Genomic DNA, 18,196 nt, shown 5'->3' with positions numbered 1-18,196 from the left:
CCCTTGTTGTTTTCCTCATCGTGTTTGTGCTGCTGAAGTGATCAAGGGTGGCTTTTGCCTTGACCAGTGTTCAGCATGGAAGGAATGGGGGCGAAAGGTTTTCCTGCCACGGAGAACTCAGGAAGCAGAATGAAAGGTTGGGTACAGAAAGCAAACATTTTATTCTGAGACGGAAAACAATCCCAATTGCACTCGACATTGTGGTGCCCTAATGTTTTTGTCACTCTACAGTTTCCACTTCAGGCCCAATAAATGTGGGTGGAACTTGATCTTCCCTTCTCCCCTCGGACTCAGGTTGTTGAATTCTCGTTCCATCGGCCTCAGCAGGTGTGAGACGTGGCGGAGTTGGGGTCGTTCAAAGCCCCGCGGGTGACTGAGTAAGCGGTCACGTTTGGAGAACCGCCGTCGGGGCACAAGCCTTAGAACCACGTGGCAACAGCTCGACAGCCCGGGGTTTTGTTGTTTGTTTGTAGGTAGAGCCAAATACGCGGCTGTGGGAGGCAACTTCCTTGTGTGAAAATGCACGTAGCCGCAGCGTCGTTGGAGGACCGAGCTCAGCGCCGCGCTCGCGGCCTTGAGGTCGCTGTGGGGCACACACAGGGCGCCAGTCCGCTGCAGGGAAGGGCCCGGCGGGGGTGCGGCGCCGGCGACCCGGCAGGGGCGGCGCAGAGGTCGGGGCTCCGCAGGCCAAACGCGGGGGGAGGGGGAGAGCGGGGCGGAGCGGGGCGGGGCGGGGCGGGGCGGGGCTTCCCCCCCGGGACTGGCTCCGCCCCGGAAGTCGTCGTCAGTCAGCGCCGAGGCCGGAAGTGACGCAAGGAACGCCCGGGCACCATTTGGTCTCGGGGCCGGAATTGGCGTCGAGGGCCCGCCCTGGCGCGTCATCGGCCCGCGCCGACGCAGGAAGTGACGACACCAGTGGCGCGCGCCGGCCGCTGTCTTTCCTCAGGCTCCGGGACTGGCGGCGGCGGCGTAGGGGTGAGTAGCGGTCGGCTCACCCAAGGTCTTGGGCCGGGCGGGCGACACTCCCCGCTCCCTCGTCCCGTCTCGCCCCGCGTGGAACTTGGGGTTCAGGAAGCGGCGGGCTCCGACGCTCCCCGAGCCAAGCCCCGGGTTAGCGCCACTGAACCCCGGGCGGTAGGAGCCCGGCGGGCGGCCTGGCCTGCGAGCGCGGCCGGGCGGAGCGTCCCCACCCCAGGACCCGCGCTGTCTTCTGGTGGCGGCTGCAGCCGTCAGCGGGCCAGCGGCGCACGCGGCCGTGTGGTCTTTCTGGTAAACGACGACGGCAGGACCAGTGCTTGGTGAGTGCCAGGCGCTGTGCCGCGGAAGAGCTCGTGTCAGCCCGGAACGGCGCCGCTGTGCAGGCCGTGCGCTTTCCGTTTACACAGTGGTGAACTGCGGTGAAGTGACTTGCCTGAGGCCGGATACAGGAGAGACAGAAAAGAGACCTGAATCCCGGCGGGCATTTTTCAGAGCCCGTGACTCTTAGTAAAGTGCTCAGAAGTGCTCAGAAACAGCGTAGCATCAGACCGTAGCTTGCTGTGCCCTAACGTAGCTTCCACTCTTCGCTTCGCAGTGTTTGAACTCAAATGGGTGATGAAAAGGACTCTTGGAAAGTGAAAACTTTAGATGAAATTCTTCAGGAAAAGAAACGACGGAAGGAACAAGAAGAGAAAGCAGAGATAAAACGCCTAAAAAATGTAAGCCATGTTTTTTAAGTCAGGGGTTTTCTTAAAGGAGATTTAATTTGTTGCCCTCATTTTTCCATTAGAACAACGCTTCTTCGGTGAAGTTCTTTTGTACTTCCAAATGTCGCAGGTGAGCCCAAAATCTATTCTAAAAATTAACAAAAACATTCAGATACTCAGTTTCCATTGCAGAAAGATTGATAACATATACTAAAGCTGTATGCAGATGACAGTATCTACATGGAGAATAAAGTATTTTGAGCCTAAAGTCATTAGTGCAATTGGACTAATTTTTCTCATTTCGTTGTTAGTTTGTTCATGATGCCATTTCCAAGTGTTTTTAGTAGGAAGTTATGTGGAAGTTAATGTTTTATCTGTCTTGGTTTGCATAATAACATACTCATAAAAATTTTCTAAAACTTGGTAAGAGCTATTGGTAAAAGTACCTCTTCTGATAAGATTAGTAGCAAGCCCTTAAGTATTTATGAGTATCACGCGAGTATTTGGTGATTAGAATATGCTTTAAGGCTCAATTTTGGCTCATAAAAACAACTAACATAGTTGGCATAGAGTCTAATGTAATGTCCCTTGTCATATATGCTGGTTTTAAATTTCTCATCTCAGGTTCTGAGTTAGAGTTGTAATTTTAATGTCATGGGATTTCAATGAAAGGTTTTTATGTTTTATAACATTCGTGCATTCAATATATATATGGAAGTTTATGGATGTTGGCAAGGTTTGATTATCATTAAAAATATGCTTCTCTGTGAGGAAAATGACTTTCTCCTTGCTTCTCAGTCTGATGAGCGGGATTCCAAGCGCGACTCCCTTGAGGAGGGGGAGCTGAGGGACCACCGCATGGAGATAACGATCAGGAACTCACCGTACAGAAGGGAGGACTCCACGGAAGACAGGTGAGGGCGCCCAGGCTGCAGGTGTGCCTAACCGAGGACACGCGCTAGGTCACACTACATAGCAGTCGGTGGTCCGGCTGGCCGTTCTCAGTGGGACTTTGGAAAAAATTGTCCTCATGACTAGTTAAGTTTACCCACAATTGAAATGGGCTCTTATGTAGTGTTAGTTGTCACCTTGCCCCCCTTCTTATGGAAAGGCTAAATGAGTGTGTGTATTCCTTTCTTTGTGATTATTCTTCAGTCAAGTCAGCACCATTTACATAGTACATTTAAATAGTTGAGCTGTACGTTTGTGATGATTAGTGAAGTTTTTGTCTAAAATTGTATACAACTGAACCAAGATAGAATGCTGAAAGATTCTTGAGCAGAGCCTTTGAACAGAAATGGTCCTGCCCAGGTCTGTACATTCTAACGTTTCTTCCTGCGCCATGGTCTCTCTTGTTTCCTTCTCTCATCCACCATCAAATAATTAAAGGTGGGCCGGCCCGGTGGCTCAGGCGGTTGGCGCTCCATGCTCCTAACTCCAAAGGCTGCCGGTTCGATTCCCACATGGGCCAGTGGGCTCTCAACCACAGGTTGCCAGTTCAAAGTCCCACAAAGGATGGTGGGCTCCGCCTCCTGCAACTATGATTGAACAGGGCACCTTGAGCTGAGCTGCCTCCCGGATGTCTCAGTTGGTTGGAGTGCGGGCTCTCAACCACAAGGTTGCCAGTTCGATTCCTCGAGTCCTGCAAGGGATGGTGGGCAGCGCCCCCTGCAACTAGCAATGGCAACTGGACTTGAAGCTGAACGGCACCCTCCACAACTAAGATTGAAAGGGCAACAACTTGACTTGGGAAAAAGTCCTGGAAGTACACACTGTTCCCCAATAAAGTCCTGTTTCCCTTCCCCAATAAAATCTTTAAAAAAATACAAAAATAAAAAAAATAATTAAAGGCAACATAAGCAGAAATTAAAGTAGAAAGGCATAGGGTGTGAATTTTCCCAAGATTTTGGTTATATAGTTAGTAGAGGATATTGTTAAATGACCTTTTAGGTCATTTTGTTTGAATAAAATTGTGGGGCTTTTTTTTTCTTTTTCTTTTTTTTGCAGCTTTATTGAGATAAATGACAAAATAAACAGTTATGTAAACTGCAGTTTGATACATTTTCGCATACCTGTGAAACTAACCACCGTCAAGATATGGATATGTCCGTCACTTACGTCTCGTTCTGTATATGCCACATTGATTTCTCACTTGTACTTTTCATAAGAGTCTATATAACTTTTCAGTCTTGGCGTACATTTTATAATTAACATAATTTTTTTAACATAATTTTTAAGTGGTGGTTCAGATTCAACTTGATTCATCTTCTGAACCCTGCGCCTTTCTGTGTTGGAGAAGCTCCTTATGCCACATCCTGGAGTGTGATGTGACGTGTTGTTTCTTATTTCAGAGGAGAGGAAGATGATTCTTTGGCTATCAAACCACCCCAGCAAATGTCTCGGAAAGAAAAAGCTCATCACAGGAAAGATGAAAAGAGAAAAGAGAAACGTAGGCATCGTAGTCACTCAGCAGAAGGGGGTACAGAAGCATTTATTTTCTTTTGTATCATAGTCAAGTGTGGCCTGTTGCCTAGTTCATAATGTGCTGCCTTCTCCAGAGCGCAGTTGAAATGAGAAAGTCACTTTTAGGTAAAAGCATAAGTTTATTGTAGGTCATTGTGAATAGCTGTTTTATTTTCCTTGTGCTGTTTTTTCCCCATCATTACATTGTCCTAGGGTAGTTCATTTACACATAAGATTGTCTTAATTCATAGATGTAGGGGGAAGACACACCTTTCAGTGCTAAATTGCTTTAACTGAAAATTGGGTACTTGATAAAGTCCAAGTAATGGGTTTGCTCTCATACCAATATCGAGCTCTTTAAGGATTTGGGGCCTCATTTCAATCTCATTATTATAAATGTGGTTGATTGACATGGTCTTATGACATGATGTAGAAACCCACTAAAAGTATTTAAGCTTTGTTCTATGTTCTTTATGAATGGTGACATTTTTAAGTTATGAAAGTAACATAGTCAAATCAGTTTATTCAATACTTAAAATTTTAAAGATGAGATGAAAATCACAATTCTATTTAATGGTAACCCCATTGTTATTTTTTTCACTTAATTGAAAGCTTACTGCATAGTTCTATGTCTTCATCTTTTTTTAAAACATAAAATCATGATTGTTTTTCCAAATCATTATTTCTTCGTCATTGGCTATTTTCAGATTCAGTGTTTAGAAGTTAAGCTTCTTTGCATGACACTTTTTGTTTCTCATTAGGCAAACATGCTAGAGTGAAGGAGAAAGAAAGAGAACACGAACGCCGGAAACGACATCGAGAAGAACAGGATAAAGCTCGCCGGGAATGGGAAAGACAAAAGAGGAGGGAGATGGCAAGAGAACATTCCAGGAGAGAGAGGTGAGAGGGCTTGGTTGGTTAAGGGGCTTTAAGTGCTTCAGATGGTCAGCATCCCATCAGAACCGTCAAAGAGATAATCATTTTGACCAGTAACTCGGCAGTAGGACACGCGTCTGGTGCATGAACATAGTCACGTACAGTAAATGCTGGGTGCTGTCGACGAGGAGAATCGTCCTGAAGGAAGTGAGTTTTTACTTCTCACGGGTGTGAGCTGGCTGAAAGAAGATAGTGATGGGAATGGACATCTGTGTCACCTTTGTCCTGGAGAAAGCTGGTGGGGGGCTGCTCAGCAACCAGACTGAGCAGGGTCCCTGTGTAAGTGTGAAATGGGCCTGAAAGAAAACACATGGCTCCAGGGAGCTGCAGGTCTGAAATAGGAATTCACACACGAGGAATGGAGGTTTGGGCCAGATGTGTGACAGTGGAGAGGGGAAGGAAGATAGAGTAGAAGGACTTGATCTTCCTAGACCGGTTAGCTGATGTCAAGTAGAGAGGAGGAGGAACTGTAAGTCCCTCTGAACTTGACGCAACAGGATGGTTGGGAAGTGCACTGTGGGCAGGTGAGCACTTTGCTCATTTTCAGTAGTGCACTATTCTCAAGTCATTGTCGAGTGGACCCCTTTTGGAGATGGTCAGCCTGGTCCATGAGTGTAAATCTGACACAGAACCAGTGCTTGAGAAGTCTGTGGGGTAGCAGGATTCACTGTCGCTTCTCTCAGCAAGTATTTATTGAGTGCCTGCTTGATAGCAAGCTCTGTTCTAGGTGGTCTAGGCCAGGAAGACTAAGGAAATAAATTGTTCAGGGTTCTCTGGGTTACAACAGAAATAGACTGGTTCTTTCCAAAAAAGAAAAGGGGAGGAAGGAAAGAAGATAAGTAACAAAGGAAATCCCAAGGCCTTGAAATAGTCTGGGAGCTGGGATACCAGACTCTTGGTTGTTTGTCCCCAGGTGCCTCTCTGTGGGCTGAGATTCCCAGGAAAGAGCATCTAGTTAATCTCAGATATGTCCTCCATGGCCCAGGTAAAGGGTAAATGGACAGGTATGAATACTAGATCCATCTCTGTGTATTGAAGTCATTTCCAGAGAAAGCATGGGAGCTAGCCTGCTATAAGGAAGGGAGAAACAGAAGGCTAGATGGCGCTTACATCCCTGGCAGCCAGGGTGAATGGAAGAGGCTTTTAAAGAAGGTATATGAGGAACATGTATGCTAATTGGTAAATATTAAACCCAGCATGATGGATGATACTATGGAAGGATCAGATGGTCTTGCTCAGTCGTGCCTAAAGGGATCAATTTACAGGTCTATCAGGGAAATTTAGACAACATCCTACTCATGTAGATGAACCTAGCCCTGGAATTGATGACTACACAACCAAATCAGTGTTTAATCTGGTACATCAGTCCCTATTTCATCCAGTGACTGCCAGCTTCATGTTTTTCTGTTTCTTGTTTGATGGTTTGCATGAGAAGTTTCTCTCTGTTGGGGTCCCTTGGGAATCCCATCTGATCACTCCCGTCAGTGGAAAGAACAAGGACCCTCTACAGAACAAATCTTAAGGGAAAGATTCCTCAGTTCACATCCTTGGAATTGTCTTCAATTATTTGACATTGTTGTGACCTTCTCATTGGTGCTGTTATTGGATTGAGTGATAAGGTGAGAGTAAACAGCTTACAAGTCCGGAAGTGCTTTAAAACACCAGTGGTTATTCTCCAGCAACCTACTCATGGAGACCAGACTAATTTGCTTTTTAACTGTAATGCTGGCCCAGCTAATGACTGGGTTAATTCTCAACATTGGGTTGAATGACTCATATTTGCTATTATCAATGGAGAATTTGAATCTCCCAGCAAAGAGATGCTGTAGCAAATCAGACTTGTAGCTAGAAGAGCCCACATGATGACCTACCTCATGATCCAAATGTTTCTTGAACAGTGTATAGATGGCTCCATTGCATTACCACCTGTCGGTCAGTGAGATGATTTTATTTGAGAAGTCCAAGCTTAAAAAAAGGGCACTCAGTCAAATGGTGATAGAACTAGAACTGACTCTGGGTGGTGGACACACAATGTGATGTATAGATGACATATTACAGAATTGTCACCTGAAACCTATGTAACTTTACTGACAATTTTCACGCCAATAAACTTTAGGGGGGAAAAAAGGCACTGAGATAATGTTTCGAATTTGGAGGAGCGCTACGACATCCAGCCATGCTGGGATCTCCCCTCGATGTTTCCAGACCTTGCTCTGTTAGCCAATTATTGGGCTCGAAGGTCAAACCCAACTTACTCTGGCTTTAAGGCTCCTGGCATTATCCCTGGAGCAACTGTACACTGCCCTTAATCCACATGACGTCAGCAAGAAAAGTCTCAAGAGGTTGAGGATCTAGTGAGATGGATCTAAGAACGTTAAATATTCTCAAACAATGTGGCATTACCAGATAGGAATAACCTTTTGAACCTATCTATATACAAATAAATAAGTAAAAGATAAAAAAATAAAGAAGGTGTGTGAGAAGAGCCTTGGCTCTCATGACACAGAGGGTGTGGGAGAAGCTGAGGCCAGAGGTAAAGGTCTAAGACCACTGCGGGGCGAGCAGAGCTCTCAGTGTCCAGGTTTGCAGCTAGCACGTGAAATAGCCATGGTTACCAAGTCCTGTGCTGACTGTCCAGTGTGATCTGATTGCACAGTTGTGCAGACACAGTGGGGACCGCAAGGAAGCCAAACTTGAAAATAAAAAGAAACATGGAAAAAAACAGCAGTGGCCACATACTACAGGGGAGACAGAGTTCACAGATTTAGCCAAGGCGGTTATTACACCACCAGCAACAAGTGCGGAAAAATTAGAATCCAGAGTTGCTGCAACATGTTATCTAAAATGTCCAATTTTCATCAAAAAGCTTTGAGACATACAAAGAAATAAAGTATGACCCCTGTTACAGAAGAAAAGCATCAGTAGAAACAGTGTTCCAGATTTAGCAAAGACTTAGGTTGAGAAAAGAGTTGGAAGCAGGGAACTTGAACATGGAGCAGTAGAAATTATGCATTCTAAAGAACAGAGAGAAAAAAGATGGAAGAAAAATGAACAGAGCCTCAAAGTTTAGTGGGACAACATCCATGTAATGGCTGTCTCAGGAGAGAAGAGGGAAGGGGCACAGCAGTGTTTTTGAAAATAATGACTGAAAACTTTCCAAATTTGATGAAAAAGGTTTATGTGCATTCCCAAAAAGGTCTTTGAACCCCAAGCATGGTAAATACAGTCACATCAGAGTCAAACTGGTGCAAGCCACAGAAAAAAATCTTGAAAGGCAGCAAGAGACAAACAGTCTCCATAGAGGGGGAGCTTCGGTGCTGCTGGTGGCTGACTGCTCATCAGTGGAGGCCGGAAGGCAGTGGAATGGCATAGTCATGTTGCTGAGAGAAGACATGTCCACCAGGAAGTGGATGTCCAGCAAAAGCATTTCACAAGGGAGAGGGAAATAAAGACTCACAGGTGAACATAGGCTGGTGGAATCCACTGTTAGCAAGACCTCCCTTACAAGAAATACTAAAGACCTTTACTCTGAATGGAAATGACACCAGGTAGTATCGAATCCATGGGAAGAAAAGACAAACCCTGGAAATGGTAAAAGTGGGTTAGCATAAAAGAATCTATATGGGTGTTTCTTCTCACGTCTTCTGCGAAAGAAACAGGATTGTATAAAGCAATATTTATGAAGGCACTGTTGTTGTGTATTACATAACACATGTAGGCTGCACAGAGGAGAAGGGGCAGGGAGCTGTGTTGGAACAGGTTCTCTGTTTCATGGAAATTAATTTTAGTGTCAGTCGGATGAGATGCATACTGCGACCACTTCTTAAACAAACACTTAAGATTAAAAACAAGAATTAAAGTCGTATACTACAGATACTTATTTAAACCCAAAACTGGAAGACAAAAAAGGACAGGAGATGTAGAGGAAACAAAGAATGAAAAAACATAAGTATTAAATAAGTTTAGCCACATCCATAATTACATTGACTAATGATTGCCAAGCAGGGGCGAGATTGTCAGAGAAGCAAGAATCAACTAGATGCTGTCTGTACAAGGACCATCTTAAAGTCAAAGACAAAAATAGATTGAAAGTAAGATGTTGGGAAAAGATACACTATGCAAACAGTGACCACAAGAGACTTGAGTGCTGTCCTAATGTCAGACAAAATGGAGGCTAAAACAAATGCTGAAAATGGAGGGCTTCCTAACAATGAAAAGGTGCGTGCATCAGGAAGGCAGGACAATGGTAAATGTATACGTGTGTTATTACAAGAGTCTTGAGATGACATGAGGCAAAAAACTGACAGTAGAAAGGAGAAAGTTCATCAGTTAAAGTAGGAAATGTCTTTAGTTGTCACTAGAACAATTAGAGAAAATCAACAAGGATATGGAAGATTTGCAAAATACTATTAACCAACTCAATCTAACGTGCGTACAACATTTCACCCACAGCTGCAGAATACACATCCTTTTCAGGAGCTCCTGGGACATTCTCGACATAGACCTATGCTAGGCCACTTTACAAGTCTCGAACTTAAAAAAATTGAAGTTGTACAAAATAGGCCCTCTTACCACAAAAGAATTCAGTTCTAAATCAGCAACAGAAAGAAACCTGGGCAAGTCCTCAAAGGTTTGGAAATCCAGCAACCCCTTTTGGAATCACCCATAGCCCAAAGAAGAAATTATAAGGGAAAACAAAATATGTTGAACAAAATGAAATAAAAACAATGTGTCGAAACTTACGGATGCAGCCAAAGCTGTCCTTGGAGGAAAATCAGGCTTTAAGCACTAATGTCAGGAAGTTGCCAATTCAATAACCTAAGCTTCTACCTGAAGAAACGAGAAAAGAAAAGCAAACTCAACCCAAAGCAACAGAAATGTCCAGAAGACCCAACAGTAGACATGGGGGTGGGGCCTGACCATGGCGGGGTGGGGTGCGAGGCCGTGATGGGCTATGGTGACGGTTGCGCGATTCCATAGATTTGTGAGAAGAATCAGTGGTTAGATTATGTGCGCATTATGCTTCAGCTTTATGTTGAAATAGTTTGGACTCCTGGGCATTTACGAATAGTGCCTAGAACCCCGGCACCAGCTGATGAGCTGCAGGCCAGCGTTGGGACAGTCCTGGTGACATCACAGGCCTTGTTTTGTCCTCACCACTTTTTGCTTGTGCTGGTCTGTGTGTATAATGATGCTTTTAAAAACATGTTAGCTTTTTAGGTTGTGTTTGGACTTGACAGTAGGGACGCGAAATTACCTGTGGTCAGTCCTCACTATTTGGCTTCCTATTTCAGTCACTAGTGTTTCCCGTACCCCGAATGACAGATGGCCGTCTTGGAGTGGCTTTTCCCACTGCCCCGATGGGTTTACGTGCCCACTCTCTCCCCAACAGTGGCCTGGGGCCCACCTGCATGGGTCCAGTGAGCAGGAGGATGGGCACGGGACTGGCTCTGGGTGGGCTCCCACCCCTGTGAACTCTCGCCCACCCTTTGCAGCCATGGAAACCTATACCGTGTGTGTGCAGGTGGAGTTACCTGTGCTGGGCTGCACACTGGGATGTTCCTGGGGGAGTCCTGGTAGAAGGAATGAGCAGGAACGTTCCAGACCCAGCACGTTCGCTGTTTCTGATGGCGGCTGTGTCCCTGTACCTGCACTTCGTGCTGTCGTGCCCTAGAGAAACAGTGCTCTCAGGATGGGTTCACTTGTCTGTTCTGTTTTTCCTCTCCTTCTTCTGCCTCTCCTCCCCCATTCAAGCTGTTGTTTCTCAGTCTAGTTGTGTAGGACACAACTCCCTGGCCCATGCTGGTGTTATGAGCTTTGTGTTCCCCGCCGGCTGAGGCAGTTGGTCGCTGTTCGGCTGCTCACAGCAGCTCTCACCGGCTGCTGGCCGCACACGGCAGCCCAGCTTCAGGGAGAGCCATTGTTCACAGTCTTAGCTGTAGAGGGCGCAGCTCACTGCCCCATGTGGGAATCAAACCAGCGACCTCAGCACTAGGAGCACTGCGCTCCAACAACCTGAGCGACTGGCCGGCCCCTGTTCTGCTTTTTAAAAGCCTGCTATGGGCTGGAGAACCTGAAAGGCCATTTATAAGTTAGAGCTGACAGCATGGGGGTGAAAGAACCACCCCTGCCTGTGCCTGGGGGATGTGGGCATGTGCTTGTTGCAGGGACCGCCTGGAGCAGCTAGAGAGGAAGCGGGAGCGGGAGCGCAAGCTGCGGGAGCAGCAGAAGGAGCAGCGGGAGCAGAAGGAGCGCGAGCGGCGTGCAGAGGAGCGGCGGAAGGAGCGGGAGGCGCGGAGGGAAGGTGCGCGGAGGGCAGGGGCGCAGTGGGGAGGGGCGCCACCAGGGCACCGTGGGGCCTTTCCAGTTGAGCGGCAGGCGGGTCTGGAAAGGCAGCCCGGGCCTCTGGCCTCTGGCGCGGGTGCTGTCAGCATGTGTGTGCTGTGGCCGCATCTGCACTGTGCACACGTGGCATCACCGTCATCAGGGTTCTGGGCGAGGTAACTAAGGGAGGGCCTGGCTACCAGCACCATGTCCCGTTGTGTCCCGTGCGCCAGTGTCTGCTCATCACCGAACGACGAGAGATGACTACGGCGACAAAGTGAAGGCGAGCCACTGGGGTCGCAGCCCGCCACGGCCGCCTCGGGAGAGGTTTGAGCTGGGAGACGGCCGGAAGCCAGGTGGGTCTTGCTTCTGTCACAGTGAAGTGGCGTGCTCAAGTACTCGTGTCTGGAGGGACCTTAAACGTCTGACGTCAGTTCATCAGTTACTGGTCTGTCACTTGTCTTGTAAAGAACCGCCTTCCAGCCAGGGCTCTGAAGTCGGTGTGTGGGAGGTACTGTCTGACCCTGCTGGCGTTAAACCCTCTCCCCGGATTTACCTGTTTTGCTCTATAAGTGAAAGAAGAGAAAATGGAAGAGCGAGACCTGCTGTCTGACCTCCAGGACATCAGTGACAGCGAGAGGAAAACCAGCTCCGCCGAGTCGTCCTCAGGTGAGCTGAGTGCATGCACCTGGCTGGGCCCTGGCGCTGCCGCCGGCCACCTGGGCTCACTGCTGCGCTTCCTCCCCAAGCGGAGTCAGGGTCAGCTTCTGAGGAGGAGGAAGAGGAGGACGAAGAAGAGGAGGAGGAGGGGGAGGGGAGCAGCAGCGAAGAGTCGGAAGAAGAGGAGGAGGACGAGGAGGAAGACGAGGAGGAAGAGGAGGAGGAGACCGGGAGCAACTCGGAGGACGCGTCAGGACCGTCGGCGGGTGAGCGCCGGGTGGCGGGCAGTGGGCGGGCGGCCTGGCCCCGCTGGCCTCGGAAACGCTCTCCCGTCTGCTGGTGCGACCCGTTCCGCGTGGGTCCCTGGGGACAGGCCGCCTGGGTGACACCCGTTTCCCCTGCAGAGGAAGTGAGTGAGGAAGAGGCGAGTGAGGAAGAGGAGAGTGAGAACCACGTCCTCGTGGGTAAGAGGCCTCCCTGTGGACGCCGAGCTCCTCTGTCCCCGAGGGAGGGATACTTTGTGAGCATTGTCAGCATGCCTGTGGCCGTCTCTTACCATGAACCGTCCTCCAAGGTGTCACGCCTGAAGCCACAGGCAGGTCCTGTCCTGGCGGTGTCCCAGGGCTGAGCTGACTCGCTGACAGCACCGCACTGTGCCCTGGGGGCCTGGATTCCTCAGAGGGGCAGGGCTCACTCAGTGCCATCGCGAGTGCCTCTGTGGTCTGCACAGGAGGCTGGGACCCACCAGCCCCGGCCCGGCCTCAGCGCGGGAGGAAGGTGAACAGCTGCTCAGGTCCAACTGCAGGGTGATGCTGTCGTGGGGCCGGATGGCCTGTGGGCTGCAAGCAGTGCCCTCGGGCCCGGTGGGCAAGTCTGGGCGTGCCTCCTCGGAGCTCAGCGTCTGGTCAGTGCTCACAGTGGTCAGGGCAGAGCCGCCAGGCCCCGGTGCCCTCTGTCCAGGGCAGCAGCTCGCATGTGGCACCCTGGGTTCGCTCCTGTGTGGCTTCCTCGTACACTCAGTGTCCCCCACCCCCCAGAGCAGGAAGGGGCTTGTGGCAGTTGCTCATTCCTGGTTCCATAGTCGGTTTAACCTTTGAAGTTCCAGAGTCACGATTTGACCGAGATTCCGGGGAAAGTGAAGAAGGGGAGGAAGAAGTGGGCGAGGGCACCCCGCAAAGCAGCGCCCTGACTGAAGGAGACTTCGTGCCCGACTCCCCCACCCTGTCGCCCATCGAGCTCAAACAGGAGCTGCCCAAGTACCTGCCCGCCCTGCAGGTCAGGCGCTCCCACCCCAGCTGGCTCTGCAGTGCTGACCGCAACAGGGCCAGTGGCTGGGAGCCGAAGCCGGGTCCCCAGTGTGGTTGTCTGTCACGGTCTTTGTGGTGAACGTTGCAGCAGGGCTCGGCTACTGGCCTCCCATGTGTCTATGGCTGGGGTCCAGGCCCTGGCCCAGTGGCACTGGCGGGAGGACATCTCCTGAGGCCGTGTGTGTGTGGGAGGCAGGCAGCCCTGCGAGTGGCCGACTTCGTGGCCACTTGTGCCACAGCCTGGGCTGAGTGGGCACCTGACCTTCGTCGCCCTGTTGCTAAGCAGTCCCCACATCAGTATGAGGGACGCCACAGAGAGGGCCATGGGAGGAGCGGGTGGCCCTCCCCAGAGCTCCCCTGAGGACTCCCGGCCCCGTTCTGGGTGCCCCGGGCAGTGGGCTTCTCTGGCAAACATGGTCAGCCGCCCCCTGCTTCCGTAGCTCCTCCAACTGGGGCTCCTCCAGTTGGGGCTTCAGAGCTCCTGGCTACATGCCACACGGAAAGGACGGCCCCACCCTGACTGCCACTCCTGCTCCCAAGGGTGCAGTCCACTGGCCTGGCAGGGGAGGTGCGGGGCTGGGTGGTGTGAGGGGTCGCTGCTGCATTGGTGATACCTTGGGGCAGGGGAGGGCACAGGGCAGGCCTGGCTCGGCTTCCATCCCCGACGCTTTTAGTTCATAATGTGGCACAAGCTCACGGAAGACACAGGAGTGGCTCGGGCCCTCCTGAGGTTCTCGGTGGGTTTTACTGCGGCCGCTCTGCTGCGTGGGGGGTGCGGCCACACTTCACACTGTGCTCCCGCCCAGGGCTGTCGGAGCGTGGAGGAGTTCCAGTGCCTGAACAGGATCGAAGAAGGCACCTACGGGGTGGTGTACAGAGCAAAGGACAAGAAAACAGGTGGGTAGGGTCCCAGCGGGCCCCAAAGGGAAAGGGAGACGGCCAGGGGCTGGCGGCCCAGAGAGCATGACTGCAGGGCCGGCCCTGGCCTGTTCTTGGCAGGAGGGCCTTCCTGAGGAGCATCCTAAGAAGGACGAGTGTCCCCTGCTGTGTCTGTTCAGGCACAGCCCTGTGCGGCCCCCACACGACCTCTAGGAGGGAGCTTGGCCTTCTGGGCAGCTTGCAGGGGGCTGAGATCCAAGCCCGGGCTGTCCTGGCCCCTGGCACCTTCAGTCTCAAGGTCACTGAGCACAGTACCCTACGATCCTGGGAGGCATCCCTCCCTGGTGTTAGGCGTGGCTTCACTTCACCTGGCAGGCCCCGGTAGTGACTCACACCAGAGCTGGTGACCCCTTGGTATCTCCAGAGGCCAGAGTCAGCATGACTGTGAGACTCAATGTGGTTGTGACGACAGGTGACATGGCCCAACAGGGTAGTGTGGAGGCAGCGGGGCGAGGGCTTGGGGACAGCGGAGCAGCTGGGGATGGGCCTGGGGTGATGGCACTGACGGCTGTGAGTCAGCCTCCCACCCCACGCTCACACCCGGTTCTGAGGCCCTGAGTTCCTAGTGACTGTTTTTGTGTGGGGGCGTTGAGGTTTGTTGTGTGTGCCCGTGGTGACAACAGGGAAAGCTGGGGACACAACTGACCTGGAAGGGTGCCTTGTGTTTCTTGTGGAGCCCAGTGAGGCTTTTCCTGGTGCTCCCATACCTGAGCTCAGCTACCTAGCATGTCTCCTGTGAGACCCGAGTGCTTTGTGAGTCCCGACTGATCGTGGTGACAGAGCATCCCTGTTCCTGGGAGAATGTCTGTAACTGTTCTCTTCAGATGAAATTGTGGCCCTGAAGCGGCTGAAGATGGAGAAAGAGAAGGAGGGCTTTCCGATCACGTCGCTGAGGGAGATCAACACCATCCTCAAGGCGCAGCACCCCAACATTGTGACTGTCAGGGTGAGAGCCGCGCGCGCGGGGGGGACACGACACTCGGGTGTAGTGCGAGCGTGACCCGGCCTGAAGACTGTCAGGCCCTTTACAGCTACACATGCAGTAGATCTGCCATCACCCAGTGCCTGAGCCCGGGATTCCAGGCTTCCTGGGAGCGTGGGTGGGCACGGGGGTCACGGCCGGGCACGGGGTCACGGCCCGCTGCCACCCTAGGAGATAGTCGTGGGCAGCAACATGGACAAGATTTACATCGTCATGAACTACGTGGAGCATGACCTCAAGAGCCTCATGGAGACCATGAAGCAGCCCTTCCTGCCAGGTAGGCGGGGCCCGCCAGCACCGTGCGTGCGGCTCTCTGGCTCATGTCCCCGGGGCGGCTCACGTAGGGCAGCCCAGGCCGCAGGCGGTGGGGGGCGGGGGCGTGGGGAGGCGCAGAAGGAGCGCTGGCCTATAGCGCTGAGCCCGCACGGCGCGTGCGTGTGCTTACGTATGTACCTGTGTACGTGCGGGCGAGCGGGCCGCACGGGGCTGGGCGCACTCCTCATTCCCAGCGGCTGTGGGGCGAGTCCGTCAGGCCAGCCGAGCGTCACACAGCAGCCACCGCAGCTGTCGCCTGTCGCCCACAGGGGAGGTGAAGACGCTGATGATCCAGCTGCTGCGGGGCGTGAAGCATCTGCACGACAACTGGATCCTGCACCGCGACCTCAAGACGTCCAACCTGCTGCTCAGCCACGCCGGCATTCTCAAGGTGGGTCTGCAGTGCCCGGGGCCCCGCTGCCAGCCACCGGCTGCGTACCACTACCCTGTCCCTGTCTTTGCAGGTAGGAGACTTCGGGCTGGCGAGGGAATACGGGTCCCCTCTGAAGGCCTATACCCCAGTTGTTGTGACCCTGTGGTACCGCGCCCCGGAGCTGCTGCTTGGTGCCAAGGTGAGTGCCAGGCTGAGAGGGCCTGCCCTACTCTTGGCCCTGCTGGCCCCTGAGCGTGTCCCTTATCCCCAGGAGTACTCCACGGCTGTGGACATGTGGTCTGTGGGCTGCATCTTTGGGGAGCTGCTCACTCAGAAGCCCCTGTTCCCTGGGAAGTCGGAAATCGATCAGATCAACAAAGTGTTTAAGGTGGGTCTGGGCGTCCTGCGGTGGGTGCGTCCTTGCACATCATGGCTCTTCTGAGACATCCCTCTTGTAGGACCTGGGGACCCCCAGTGAGAAGATCTGGCCTGGCTACAATGAGCTCCCAGCGGTCAAGAAGATGACCTTCACCGAGTACCCCTATAACAACCTCCGCAAGCGCTTTGGGGCCCTGCTCTCAGACCAGGGCTTCGACCTCATGAATAAGTGCGAGCCCCTGCATGCAGCTGGCCTTCCCCAGCCCCGCCCTCCTCACTGCGGTGGGTGGGCTCCAACTGCCTTGTTTTCCCAGGTTCCTGACCTACTTCCCTGGGCGGAGAGTCAGCGCAGAGGACGGCCTCAAGCACGAGTATTTCCGAGAGACCCCGCTCCCCATCGACCCATCCATGTTCCCCACGTGGCCTGCCAAGAGTGAGCAGCAGAGAGTGAAGCGAGGCACCAGCCCTCGGCCTCCAGAAGGAGGCCTGGGCTACAGCCAGCTGGTGAGGGGCGGGCTGGTGAGGGAGGGAAAGTGTGGGAGGGGGTGCCTGAGGTGGGGCTGGCCGGGCTGGGTCCCCACAGTTCTGCTTGCTTCCCAGGGTGACGATGACCTGAAGGAGACCGGCTTCCACCTCACCACCACAAACCAGGGGGCTTCTGCTGCAGGCCCTGGCTTCAGCCTCAAGTTCTAAGGTTCAGAGTGGACGCCAGGCCAACCGCGGGGACCAGACCAACCGCGGGGAGCTGACTCTCCAGGCTGAGCTGGGACCAGGGGCAGGAGCTGAACCAGCCCTGCCCCCACTGGATGCAGCTGCCTCGGCCTGGGCTGTTGTGAATAGTGACCTCGAGTCTGGAACTGTTGGTCCTGTTGGTTTTCCATGTTTTGTTTTTATTTTGATTTGTAAATTTGTAGAATTAAATATTTCCTTGTGGAAGGAAAGGCTGTATTTTTTCAGATGTGTCAGACTTGCTCCAGGAGGAGAGGGCAGGTGTCTGCAGGTAGCCAGTTTGGACGGCACTTCCCCTCCACACATGCTTCGGCTGCGGTGACCGCGGGCTGTGCGGGTCAGATACCGCCGGTGATTTGAAACGGGGATTTTCCTGCTTTTCAACGTTCAGGTTCCTGCGTGGCACCGCCCTGCCCTCACCTGGGTGTCCACAGCCCTGTGGTCCCCAGGTCCTCCAGAGCTGGGCATGTGAGCTCGGCCACAGTGGGCTTTTGTACAAGGTTGTTACGCGTTTTTAAGATACAGTAAAGTATTTTTGGAGAAAAGTTCTGGTATGTCCTTTCAGCGGCTGGCCTGAGCTGGGTCCCGGGCTAGTGCTGCGGGGAGGGGCGCCTCAGGCCCCCAAGCTCTGGGCGGGGACGGGATCAGGCTGAAGTGCTGCCTGTGACCTCACGGGGGCCAGGCCTCCCGCTCCTGGTCTGCAGGCTGGCCGGGCGTCCCTCAGGCAGAAGGGGGTGCGGGCCACGGCCAGCGCCTCCGCCAGTCAAGCCAGTCCTGTAGGCACCCCCAGCCCCTCCGCCCTCATGCTGAGGTGCTCACGTCACCACGCCCAGCCCAGAGCCTAAGCCGCCCCAGCCAGCCTTCCCGCCTCACCCCTGAGCAAACCCAAGGGCTGGAGGCCGCCCCAGCGCTCAGTCGGCTGCCCCCGGCTTCCTTCATCACCCTGCCTTACCCGGCCCAGCCTGGAAGAGCCCTTCTTGGCCCCTTGGTCCCTGCAGATTACATCCTCACTCCAAGAATGCGGGGAAGGAAGTTGGGCTGCCCTGGCCCCGCGCTCCCCACGTCAAGCTGGGCACGGGGGATGTGGCCCCATCCCGCGGGGCCC

General features: G+C 52.6%; 1 protein-coding gene and 1 pseudogene across 4 annotated transcripts; both read left to right on the top strand.

Moving 5' to 3' along the window:
• Positions 1-826: 826 nt before the first annotated feature.
• On the top strand, positions 827-17,636 carry LOC109434822 (cyclin-dependent kinase 11B). 4 transcript variants are annotated; one of them, XM_074334291.2, is made up of 21 exons: positions 911-975; positions 1,574-1,697; positions 1,769-1,815; positions 2,484-2,599; positions 4,037-4,164; positions 4,910-5,048; positions 11,252-11,388; positions 11,642-11,764; positions 11,982-12,077; positions 12,158-12,334; positions 12,473-12,532; positions 13,168-13,343; positions 14,182-14,272; positions 15,139-15,260; positions 15,468-15,573; positions 15,881-16,002; positions 16,076-16,183; positions 16,256-16,372; positions 16,443-16,591; positions 16,677-16,866; positions 16,963-17,636. In XM_074334291.2, the coding sequence occupies exons 3-21, from the start codon at positions 1,807-1,809 to the stop codon at positions 17,053-17,055; spliced, it is 2,259 nt and encodes a 752-aa protein (XP_074190392.1). In that variant the 5' UTR covers positions 911-975; positions 1,574-1,697; positions 1,769-1,806; the 3' UTR covers positions 17,056-17,636. The 4 variants fall into 4 exon arrangements, with proteins under 4 accessions (XP_074190391.1, XP_019567684.1, XP_074190392.1 ...); XM_074334290.2 differs by lacking the exon at positions 1,769-1,815 and having other exon boundaries at positions 827-975; positions 4,037-4,134; XM_019712125.3 differs by lacking the exon at positions 1,769-1,815 and having other exon boundaries at positions 827-975.
• Positions 5,583-11,245, top strand: LOC109434777 (endogenous Bornavirus-like nucleoprotein 1; annotated as a pseudogene).
• Positions 17,637-18,196: the final 560 nt, after the last annotated feature.

Source organism: Rhinolophus sinicus, chromosome 14 (genome assembly GCF_057876585.1).
Source record: "Rhinolophus sinicus isolate RSI-liver-muscle chromosome 14, RSI-T2T, whole genome shotgun sequence".
Lineage (NCBI taxonomy): Eukaryota > Metazoa > Chordata > Mammalia > Chiroptera > Rhinolophidae > Rhinolophus > Rhinolophus sinicus.
This window is presented reverse-complemented; position numbering and strand designations above follow the sequence as displayed.

Bases quoted from the DNA above. Each gene is read 5' to 3' on its own strand.
- LOC109434822 (XM_019712125.3), top strand. From the start codon at position 1,587: ATGGGTGATGAAAAGGACTCTTGGAAAGTGAAAACTTTAGATGAAATT. The intron at 15,261-15,467 runs GTGAGAGCCGCG...CTGCCACCCTAG, and splicing joins CCAACATTGTGACTGTCAGG to GAGATAGTCGTGGGCAGCAA. The intron at 15,574-15,880 runs GTAGGCGGGGCC...TGTCGCCCACAG, and splicing joins GAAGCAGCCCTTCCTGCCAG to GGGAGGTGAAGACGCTGATG.